The 12,242-nt window shown below is 45.3% G+C and overlaps 1 protein-coding gene across 2 annotated transcripts in view; it reads right to left on the bottom strand.

Moving 5' to 3' along the window:
• Nucleotides 1-11,770, bottom strand: part of tpp2 (tripeptidyl peptidase 2) — a 35,241-nt gene extending 23,471 nt beyond the window's left edge. For both annotated transcript variants that reach the window (XM_079998096.1, XM_079998097.1), the window contains exons 1-11: nucleotides 11,552-11,770; nucleotides 8,530-8,658; nucleotides 8,023-8,118; nucleotides 7,817-7,921; nucleotides 7,586-7,710; nucleotides 5,955-6,118; nucleotides 4,722-4,876; nucleotides 4,458-4,534; nucleotides 2,840-2,967; nucleotides 2,441-2,689; nucleotides 1,854-1,969 (exon numbers count right to left, since the gene is read on the bottom strand). In XM_079998096.1, coding sequence (XP_079854222.1) covers nucleotides 1,854-1,969; nucleotides 2,441-2,689; nucleotides 2,840-2,967; nucleotides 4,458-4,534; nucleotides 4,722-4,876; nucleotides 5,955-6,118; nucleotides 7,586-7,710; nucleotides 7,817-7,921; nucleotides 8,023-8,118; nucleotides 8,530-8,658; nucleotides 11,552-11,716 — 1,509 coding nt within the window. In that variant the 5' untranslated portion in view covers nucleotides 11,717-11,770. The remainder of the gene's footprint in view (nucleotides 1-1,853; nucleotides 1,970-2,440; nucleotides 2,690-2,839; nucleotides 2,968-4,457; nucleotides 4,535-4,721; nucleotides 4,877-5,954; nucleotides 6,119-7,585; nucleotides 7,711-7,816; nucleotides 7,922-8,022; nucleotides 8,119-8,529; nucleotides 8,659-11,551) is intronic.
• Between the last annotated feature and the right edge of the window lie 472 nt (nucleotides 11,771-12,242).

Genomic DNA, 12,242 nt, shown 5'->3' with positions numbered 1-12,242 from the left:
AGAAGAAGCGCGCTAAAGTATTGTGAGGTTGGAAATCTTAGGAAAGGTATCACTCCCAATGGTTTATGGGATGATTAGTTTCTTCACTCCTAAAATGACTATGTACACAGTAGGGCTGCAGGAATGAAATTCGAACAAAATTTGAATATAAAAAACCCCACTATTTTAATGGTGAAATTGCTTATTCTATTGTGTATTATTATTTTTTATATATAATTGATTATAAATACTTTGGCTAACATTAGCGAATCAATTCACATGTGATGAGCAATAAAGATACACTACACTACACTACACGCCTCGCACAATGCGAATGGCATTCGTAGCCAAAACTGCACATACTGGATATAACAAATACAATGATGATGTTACAAAGCGTCTTAGTCCACTAACTCATCTCTCCGAGATGAACTTTCGGAACCTTGGTGTATTGACGATGCACAAATGTTCTTCATCCCGGTCAAATGTCACCAGTTTTTCCACTAATTCCTGATCCTAATGTAGATCAATATGGATGAAACTTTAACCACTACTTGTCTAAGGTGTCACAGTTCTAAGGAGACCTCAACCATGTCCATGGCTCCAGTGGTTATCATGTTCCAGACACACACACACTGCGGGCTGGACCCCCAATAAAGCATACACATTTAAATGGGATTATTGAAGAATTTCTGCAGCTTTAGAACACAAGACTGTGTTGCCTTTGCTTTTTTTCTCCATTTTCCAATTTTTGTTTTTGCTCTGAATCAAATGTCTTATCGTCACGATTAATCTCGTGGCTCGGTTCCAGGCTTAAAACTCTTAATATAAGGACTTTCTCAAATGTCAATGGAGTAAATGAATGAGAAACTCACTTCCATAAACTGAGCCTTTCTAAAAGTGTGTGCACTCGCTCTCCCTTAACGACGCGGATGTGTGAGACACATCACAATGAAATTCAATTGCAAGAACTGAATTTGAATTACGAGAACTTGTGAGAACTGAATGAATTTTCAGTGTTTTTCAAGTTGAGCAATTCAAATTCAAATATGAATGATTCAAATTCAGTGTCTAGTGGCATATTACTGCCTTTAGATAAAAAGAAATCAGGATAAGAGGATTTATCTTTCTATTACTTTAAAGACGAGCTATTATGCTCCTTTTAACACAAGTTAATATAGGTTTTCTGAGGTTCCCAAAACAAGTTTTTGAATTTTGAATCTCAGATTATGCCCTAGTCATTCTAACATGGCTCTATACCATAGTCTTCCAAAATGGGCTGTTTCAGTGTGTGTAGCTTTAATTGTAACTTAAGCCAAGCTCCTCGTTCTGAGCCAATAGGGTTTGAGCTTTCCAATGTGTCCATTTTATTTACTCTGTAAACCTTCACTGATTTGACCTGACCAGTCCACCAAAATGTGTTTCTGAACGAATGTGAGGTGAGAAATCGAGAATCTTCACTCATATTAGATGTACAAGGCCTAATTTGAAAGTTTGTTTCGACTTTCACTGCGGTGTCCGGAGCAGCGCAGAGTTTGGAGCACCACACGATTCGGTACAACCCCAAGGGTTCACTAGGCACGTGAACCGCGGTATTATGGTATCACGGTAGAAGTCCACCGGACGCGTTGGTATAGTGTACCGGTGTGGCACGGCGTGCCATAAGTGCTGCTTCCTTTTGAATCCACGGTCGCCGCTCCACTGGCCATGTCAGCCGTGTGGGATCTGCATGGATCCTGCGGATCTGGGTAGACCCTTACACGGAAATCTATTTTTATTTTTTTATTTTCAAAGACCTACTATTTTCTTTTATATCTTTTAAATGTAATCGTCTCTATGGCAATAATCCCGTGATACACTCGTTGGCCAGTTACCTGGATGATCCCGTGTCCCTGTGCAAACACTTCAATGTCGTCGACCTTCAGGGCGGTGTTCTCCAGCGCTCTTCTCACGGCGGGAACAGAGGGACTGATCCCACTCTGCTTGAGACCTGCGTGAAGACATGGACATTGTGATATTACACAACTCAATAGGGAGGGTTTTGAAAAGCCGGCGACCAATGAACTGCAACCAAACACACACATTCTACTATGAATGTGATAAGTAAATACACATCTTCAAATATCTTTCATAAAGAACAGTTATGGAAGAAAATCCGGCCGGAATAAAACGTTGCCTTCGCATCTGGACTAAAGAGGTTGTCTCTGGTCCCAAAGGAACCCCAATCAGAGTCAAGTCTGAGATGGAAGCATAGAGTCCCAGTTGAGTCCAAGTGAAGTCTGAGACTTTTTCCAAGTCTTGAGACGTGTCTGGTCCAAATGAAGATCAATGGGATTGAAAATGAAAATGTCAAATAAAGTCCATTTTAAACCCATGACTGCAATTCACATATCAGAGGCGGAATCAAGCCCAAGTCAATACACCGTCAAGTTCAAGAGGATACCTTAAAAATCAACCACACCTGATAGGACAAGCGCGATTCCTCCGCAGGCGTTAGGAGACGACATGGACGTCCCGTTCATCAGCTGGGTACCACGGAGGGTCCAGTTTGGCACAGACGCAATGGCGCCGCCCGGCGCGCTGATGCTGACCCCGAGGGCCCCGTCTGTGCTGGGGCCCCGGGAGGACCACGTGTACTGGTTGGGTGGCAGCTTCTCCCTCAGAGAGTACTCGGCCACCATCATGTCCGGGGTCACGTAGGCTCCCACACCTGGGGGGGGCGTTAAGGGGGTCCATGCGTTTCAGCGGTTTCCTTCATGTACCTCAATGTAGACATTACATTACTCCAAATGTGGCAACCTTGGTTAAATTAAAGAGAAATACAACATTTCACACTCTTCCTATTAACAGTATTGCCTACCTAGGACGCTGCTGGTGGTGCCGCCAGGGCAGCCTACAGTGGAGAGGCAGGGCCCGTTGTTCCCGGCGCTCGACACAAACATGACGTTGTGCTTTTGCACCGCTTCTGTAATCACCTCGCAGATCCTCCTGGGACACCAAAGAGGCAATTCATGAATCAACAACACAACATTAAAATCACCGCAAATAACCAGTAATATTGTGTAGCTCCCCCTCGTGCCACCAAAACAGCTGTGAATGGTCAAGGCGTGGACTCCACAAGAGCTCTCAAGGTGTCCTGTGGTATCTGGCACTAGTTGTCGACTGATTGATCAGTATGCCGATTAATCGGGCCGATTTTAGCACATTTTGAGAACACACACACACACACACACACACACACACACACACACACACACACACACACACACACACACACACACACACACACACACACACACACACACACACACACACACACACACAGTCATTGTCATCTATCAATATTTGAATTGATCTTGTATGAAACAAAATATTTAAACAAAACACGGTTCTGTTGAGTTTCGGTTCAATAAGGGAACGGACTCCACACAGTGGAGCGCAGATCACAGGCACCCCGATGCGCACCATTGTTGCCTTACCGATCGCGGAAATCCCCCCGGCCCCCCGCCTTTGTTCCGAGCTGCATCACACCATTACTATGGGACTTATTTCAGATAATCAGACGCAAAAAAAAACGAAACAAAAAAAAACGAAAACAAAACATGATATTGGCATTATATATCAGCCATCCCACTCTATAAATATCCGCATTAGCAACTGAAAAACCCATATCGGTCGACCACTATCTGGCACCAAGACATTAGCAGCAGATCCTTTAAGTTGCGAGGTTGGGCCCCCATGGACCGGGCTTGTTGTTCCAGCATATCCCAGAGAAGCTCGGTCGTATCGGACCCTAACCCCGGCCATCCACATGATGTAGAAGAAAATATGATTCATCAGACCAGGCCGCTTTCTTCCAAATACTCCATGGTCCAGTTCTGACACTTACGTGCCCATTATAAGCACTTTCGGTGGTGGACAGGCGTGGGCACTCTGACCAACCTGCTGCCCAAATACGCAGCGAGCCATGATGCACTGTGTGTTCTGACACCTTTCTATCATAGCAGCATTAACTTTTTCAGAAATTTGTGCTACAGTAGCTCTTCTGTGGGATCAGACCAGATGGACTAGACTTTGTTTTCAACATTCATCAATAAGCCTCGGATGCCCATGACCCTGCTGCCGGTTCACCGGCTGTCCTTCCTTGGACCACTTTTGGTAGGTACTAACCACTGCATACCGGGAACACCCCACAAAGCTGCCGTTTTGGAGATGCTCTGACCCAGTCGTCTAGCCATCATAATTTGTCGCTTGTCAAAGTCGCTCAGATCCTTACGCTTGCACAGTTTTTCTGGTTTCAACACATCAATTTCAATAACTAACTGTTCACTTGCTGCATTATATATGCCACCCCTTGACAGATGCCATTGTAACGAGATGAGCAATGTTATTCACTTCACCTGTCAGTGGTTTTAATGTTGCGGCTGATCGGTGTATATATGCATCATCACAAAAAATAAAATGAACATCTGACTTACCCTGAATTGGGCCAGTGTGTGGCTTCCCCGTAACTGTAGTTTACTAGGTCACACTTGTGGTTAATGACTTCAATCATCTTTAGGAAACAGAAACACACGGACAGTAATGATTCAGTAATATTAATTATTTTAAATAACATAACAATACATCACATAATTTAAGGATTTTGGTATGAAACAGATTGGTTCACTTGTGCTTGAAATGTTACCTATCAGTAAACTTTTCATTGCACATTGATTTGATCGAGAGTATTGTCATCGTACCGCTCTGATGAGTCCTGTGCCCGTTTCCATGGTGCTGAGGCGTGTGTCTCCGATCTTCAGTGCCAGGATTTGGGCACCCGGGGCCACACCATTTCGCTCTGGCTCTTCGTGGAAGTAACCTGCGGCGATGCTGGCTACATGTGTCCCGTGGGCCCCTTGGAGGAGAAACAGACTGACTTATTCACTGGGTAGACCCGCACATATACTAGGGATGCAATGGTACAGCGGGCACACGGTTCGGTATGTATCGTGATTTTTGTGCCAAGGTAACGGCACGTTTTTGGTATCTTTATATTTAAAAAAAAAAATTATAAATAAATACATTAAAAATAACTTAAAAAGTGTAAAAAAAAAATAATAATAAAGTTTATAGTAGTCTGCCATAAATAACTAGTGTAACGCTGTGTGTGTATGACTGTGAGGGGAGGGGGGAGACAGGGGTTCAAGTTCATTGGTCGGTTGTTATCATCTCATAAGTTCATCTGATTGGAGGGGAGGTGTCCAGGATAGGGGTAATAGGCCCAGGTGTCTAGGGGGTGGGTCCCCAGGGAGAGGGTGGAAGGAGAGAATAGAGGGAAGTGAGGCAAGCGCCTGGTGCAAGTGGAAGTGAGAGAGAGTGTCCGTAATAAAGAAGCTCGTGATAAAAAGGGACACGGCCATCCCAGGGGGTTATTTTCCGACTGGACACCTCAACCCCGGTGTAGTTGTTAAATATGTTTGTTCTTTCTATTTAAAATGGGTCTTGATCAAGAAGTAAATCCGACAGCAGCTCTAGGTCTCAATATAGACATGTACAATGTAGACTCATAAAACATTTACATCTCTTCACAATAAAACTCTTTACAATAACATTTCTACATATTTTTATCTTGTGTTTAAAAGGCTTGTGTAGCCACGCACAGTTAAAAAAAAATAAAAATAAAAATAGACCTCTCTCACCACGCGGACCCTGCATGGCTGACGTAGTCAGTGGAGCTACAACAGTGGATTCAATAGGAAGCATGGACTTACGTCATGTCGCGCCCGTAGGCTGCAACAAAGCGTTGGGTAGACTTCTACCGTGATTTAGTAATATCATGGTTCACGTGTGCGTATTGAATCGTAGGGGGTTACCGAAAGGTTTAATAACATACTGTGTACCATTACATCCCTAACATAATGTATATAGAGTTTGAATAACGGCCGACTTGTCCATGAATGGGTTAAGATTAAAAACAAAGGGAAGGCTCTCACCTCCACTGGTGACAATGCAAAGTGTGTTTCCCTCGTCGTACACGTTGACGGAGTAGTTGAGCATCTCGGCGTTTCCCAGAGAAGTGTACTCCTGCGTCTCCTTGTAGGGGCTCAGCACTGTACACTGGGAAAGCTCCCCATTCTCTGAAGTGTCCAGCACAGCTCTGTGGATACACGATGGCAAGAGTTTATTTATGAGACATGTCATGTTCTCGCTCCAGCGGCTGAGTGGGGATGAAATTAAAACTGAATGAAACACGCAAAACCAAACACCAGCAAGCACCCACACACACTGCTTCACACAATAACCTACATCCACAGCCCCTCATTGAAGGGAGCACATCTGATATGATTATGTAGATTTTTCTATGTTCTATTCTTCAAACAAAATAATGGCAAAACAACCAGTTCATTGGAAGCGACACACAACAATGATATGATATACAAATAATGCATATTCACGTTGGTAAAAATAAAAAACACACAAAAGACATGTGGCTCGAGAACTACTTTAAAAATGAGACGAGTCACCTTTAATGACAGTCAACTCGAACAAGGAAGAACAAAGCAGCCGAGGTTGGATTCAGAGACACATATGACTGAGTAGGCTTGGGCCGATATTTTCTACCATATGTGATATTGTTACAGTATCGAGAATTTGCGGCCCCCCCGTCTGTCCGTCCGTGGGACCACGGGGAGCGACGGACGGAGCTCATTCACTTACGCGCACAGAGAGGATGTACAGTATGTGGACGTATACGTGCAGCGGCGCAACAACGAGGAAGCAGATGGAGGATTTGGATGTGGTGGCGCAAATGCCGTGGATGGTGATCAAGTTGCAGATCCGACGGCACCGACAATGTGTGCGCCAGCGATGGGGTGCCCGCGATCAGCGCACCAAAACAGTGTTTATATTTAGATGTAAGTTACTTTATTTTAAGTCTCCTTATGGAATGAAACAAGTGTGTATGGAACGGTATGAATCGAAACTGTGCGAAATGGGGACACTTTTTCTGTGACTCTCTCCCCGATCACCCCCTCTCCATGTGTAATGCGTAAAAAATGTACAAATCTACCGGTCTTCCTCCGTCCCTCATGATTAGAGCTCACGGAGAGCCGTGTTCGCGTCGCATTTTGTAAGCTTCTATCTGTTTTATCCTATTATTGTAATATACACTGACCGACTCATGAACCAGAGATCCTTTCCACACGCATGTTACGTGAACGCCCATGCGCAACTCACAATCTGTTCTCTGTGATCCAGCATTAAAGGTTCACCGTTTCTCCAAAGAAAACAAACCGTGCGTAACGGGAACACTTTCTCCGTCACCATCCGTTGCCTGCCCCCGCAACCCCAATCACGATATCTGAGTGTGACTGCATCCCAATATAAAATATGGGCTATTTCCCAAGCCTACAACTGAGGAATGGAAGCCAAGCAATGGAAGGGCGATTTGCCTTTTGTACTGTCTGAGTAAGTGCCTGCAAATGAAAATGAGATGGGACCTAGCATTGACCCCTGTGGAACACCAAATATGAAATATGTACGAGGAGCAGATAAATGGGTCAAATTGCATGTAGGGAGGGGAGTAATGTTTAAGCTAAACATCGACACTCCAATGCACCTTTACCTCCACGTGATGTCGTCGTGCCAAAGCACACAGTCATAGACGGGCCCTGGGTCACTGTATTTCTTCTCTAGAGACGCCAACAGCTCCGACTGACTCTGCAGCTCTTCCTTCTGCACCTTCTCCAGCTGGAGACGGGAATTCGACAGATTAGGATGTTATGAGATGCGATGTGGCGCCGGACAGCGATAAGAAAATAGGAGATGAGGGGGAGCCGCTCTTGAGCATGCTGACCTGAGACGGTGAGGGGTGAGACAAGTCGAATTCTTCCGACCTGCGGCTGACCTCAGCGAGGGCCGCCCTGTGAGGTGGATCCCACATCTTCTCCTTGCGCTCTTTCTAGTGGGCAAAAACCAACAACTACACCATCAGCTCTTTTGATGAAGGATTTGCGCTGGAAAAGATTCATGAGGATTAATGAAACGACTTTAAACAGGTACCTGTATTCTCTCTTTAAGAGCCTTAGGGAAAAACTCGTAGCCATTTTTAACTCCAATGCGATACTTCCCAGATGGATTGACCCAGGCAGGAGGAATCTGCAGGGAGGGGGTGTAAATGAGTGTGACAGAGACCAAGAGAAAAGACATACAAGGACACACAAAGGCAAAAGATGCCAAGAGAGAATATATTAGTCTTAATTGTTCCGTACAGAAACTTGGAACTGGCTACTGCCACACCAAGCTGTTCAGGTTAAAACTAATACTGACTCAATGCAGTACCGGGGAGTGAAATTCAGCTTTAATTGCATTCTCTAGTCTGATCACGTCCAATATAGAAAGGTAAACAATAAAGGGGTCTACATAAATTATAGAAGAGGTCATCATCTAACACCCCAACAAGTATTGTGTTGCATCGGTGACGATGGAGCCTCCAAACATAAAAATATATTTTTGACGAGTCGGATGCAGCTGACTTTTATTCACTCATCACCGTGATGGTGTACTGACCTTGAGTGTTCTACCGGTGAGGCCGGCGATTGTCCCGTCCTTCGGTTCAACCACTGTGCTCATGTTCACGTCACCGCTGCCTGTCGTGTCGATGATGTCAAGGATCTTTGGCTTCCCCTCCGTGGTGATCTGGGAGGACGGCAGGACTGGTCAGTTAGCGGCTCATCAAATCAACTACACTGGGAGCACAACTCATTCACACCATTCCAGAGACTCATAAACATAAGCGATAATAAACACCATCCATTTTCACTCATAATCAGACAAGACGCACGCACACACACACACATTAATATGCATACACTATACATATATACATAATATTCAATACTATAGTTTCCAAAGAGCATCATATTGATAACCGCGTTTAATAGAACTGTATTAGCCCTTAAACGAAGCGCAGTGCATTAGTAACACAACCATTGTGGCTTTTTGGCAACTCGTATAACTACTGTTGTTTCACCAAAAAACCTAATGTAAGTCTACAGTGAACATTATATTTCAGTCAACTTCATATATATTTCATAACCAAATATAGTTAGTTATAACATTAACCATAATAAATTACACAGTGAAAGGAACATGGATTTATTGTGTTGAAATAATTGTATTCATGTTGTGTTTTTTGTGTTCGAGATGTCACATAAATGCTGAAGTTTGAACCTCCAAGAGGAGAGGCTTTTGGAAGAAATCGGTAAAATAACCTGAACTACTTTAACAGACAACTATATATAGCTGGAGTGTGGGTGGAATCAAGAAACCTTCAACATTAACGACGAATTCCACCGCTGTCAACACTCTAAGTGTAACCAACTCAGTGCATCATACCAGGCAAACATAAGTGGCACTTTAAAACGTAAAGATAACAGGCTGCTGAATGTTACAGTAATGATGCCAATGTCGGAACTGCACAAGGACTTGCAGGAGTAATGACTCTTTTTCTCGCTTCATGTTTCAGAAGTTCAGGCACTTGGCTCCAGACTCCGATGTCCACCCCACTCTGATCCCTCCATTTTCTGCCACAATCTTCAATTGACTCCCCGGCTACTTCCCCTCGTGTTTCCTTCTCACACTCCATCATCAGCAGTCTCGTTCCTCAAACTCTCTGGTCTTACATGACGGCTTGGAACTGTTTCAAGACGTTCCACACCACCTTCCGGATACCATTCCCCTCTCCTGATCTCATCACGATTTCTAGCTTCATTTCGCATGCCCATTCTTCCCACGCCATTCGCACTTCCACCGTTCAAGTATACCCCTGCGGCGTTCATTTCTTCTTCATTTTATTAACAGGCACCCCACGCTCCGCGATCAACCACGTCCACATTCCCAGGCTCCTCAATGGTCTCCAAGGACAGGAACCTTGATTTCCCTCCAAGCACTCTCCGCTCACTGCCTACCTATCAGACCAATATATGCTTACCCTTTGTGCAGGCTACCTAAAGCCCCACATCGACAAGACCTTGGAATCCATGCTTCTCCTGGCTTTCTTCGGTTTTCTCCGATGTTCCAAGTTCCCCTTACCATCCTCCTCTTTTGGCCCATGCCGTCACCCCTGCCTGTCTGACACTGCTGTTCATACTCAAGACTCCCTCGTTTTCACCCTTAAGCGCAGCAAAACCAACCAGACGGGTCACGCCACTTCCACGTCTCCTACCTGGATCCCTTTCTACCCCTCTTATATTTCATTCATTACAGACATTCCCTCAATTCTTCTCCCTCTGACCCCCTCTTCGCCAACAAAATGGGAATCATCGCCACTTATTTCTGGTTCCATTGTCGCTTTAGAGACGTTCCAATCAAGTCTTCCATCTCACCCGAACTGTACTCCGGCCACTCTGTTCGCATCGCTTCCCGCACTGGTCTTTCAGACAACACCACCCAGATCAGAGGACGCTGGTCCTCCCAAGCTTACCACAGATAAATCTGCACCAACCTCCGGGACCTCCGACCAGCCCACTCAAGCCTCAGCCATGATTAGGAGTCTTTTGGGAATCTGAAGGCATGGCTGAGGCCTGTTGCCCTGAAGCCTCCTTCTCCAATCCTGAGTCGAGAGTCCTGGTGGTCCATTCCTCACCAGCTCGCCAGTCACACCTCGCCCCTTCATCATCATCATCACCACCGCCACCGCCACCACCTTATCTTCGTTCCATCAAATCCATATTTATTGCTTCCCATCCTCAATTAAACCAGCAACTCAAATCTTTCCGTTGTGGTGTGGTCTCCAACTTGTGGAAAAACATGCTTTTCCCCACACACATAAGACCGACTAACCTATTTTTTAACTGTACACCCCCCCCCCCCTTGTCACTTTTTGACATTGTCATTTTTATCCTACTGTTTGTTGTTATTACTGCCATTACTAGTGTGCCCTTTAGTGTGAGCTGCTGGGACACACACTATGCAGTCTTTTATTTTATTTTTTTAATTCAAGATTGTTTTGAACCTACAATTAGAAAAATTGAAAAATAAGAGACATGGCCACATACACACAGTGTTAGAAAAATGTAAATAAATAAGGACCTCGCTCTCTCTCTCTGCGTCCAGTGAAGATACGTGTTTTCTATGACACTGTTTCCAGGTGATAAGAGAACTTAGCACGGACAAAATATGACGTGTCTTTGACGTACCAGGTATACAGGGAAAAGAGAACTTAGTGCCCAGTCGTGACTGGGCCGGGCTGAATTACCATAGCGAGCAGCTAACTCACCAGATGGCAAGCTAAACGCTCTTGTCTGCCAGCTTGTTAGCTCGGTTGCTAAGCTAACCCGGCATCACCCCGGCACCCAACTTGACAGCAAACGTGCAATGTATCCGAACACACAACTATCGGCTGTTTGGGGTGTCACGTTGTCCTGGCGGGCGCAATAGTAATTATTCTGCCGACAGCCAACTCGGCAGCGGTGAGTCGACAGCCGACGTAAAATGCCGACGAGCATTTGAATGAGTCAGGCCTATTAAGCTAACGAGCTAGCTGGCGCTAGCCGGTGGGCTCCGCAGACCGGACGGGTGGGCTCGCTACCTGCATGCCCGGGGCCCCCGGATCCACGCCGGTGTCCAGGATGGCGATGAGGACACCCCGGCCATCGTACTGCGGGAACCTGGTGAGAAACGACGCGGCGCCGGTCTCTTTTTTGGGGAGCAGCCCGTGGAAGGGGAAGGGTTCCTCTGTAGCATGGGAAGCCATCGTCGGAGGAGGAGTGACAATGAAAACAAAGCGGCGAAACCGGGGAAGGAGGACGGATGGGACGGCGGGGAGGAGAGCCCCTTAAAGCGGCCGCAAGGCAGGTTCCGTTTACTACGTTTCACACACAGGGGCGAGTCAAAGTGCTTCTGCCACGGAACCCTTTATTTGATTTTTACAACCAAACACTCCCCACGACACACCGCTGTCCCGTTAAACCACAGACACGTCACGAAACGTCACAAACACGTCGCCCTGTGCGTGTAACCATGACCTACTGGTAGTAGTACAGCCTTGCAGATTGGATCTTGCGACACAAGAGCTCATTTCAAGTTCAAGTTCAAGTTCAAGTTCAAGAAGTTATTTGTCCTTATTTTTAAGTGGCATTTGAAAATGTTTCAGTAAAATAAAGATATTGAATCAAAGCCTAGAAACCAAAAAAGCAAAGTGGTAAAAAAAAAAAGGATTGAACATTATAAAGACCGATCTCTGTGATTTTGTTAATCACAGAGATCGGTTTGAAACAGGT

The sequence above is a fragment of the Zeus faber genome (assembly GCF_960531495.2).
Source record: "Zeus faber genome assembly, chromosome: 3".
NCBI classification, from domain to species: Eukaryota; Metazoa; Chordata; class Actinopteri; order Zeiformes; family Zeidae; genus Zeus; species Zeus faber.
The sequence above is the reverse complement of the archived record's forward strand: the minus strand, read 5'-3'. Positions and strand labels throughout refer to the sequence as shown.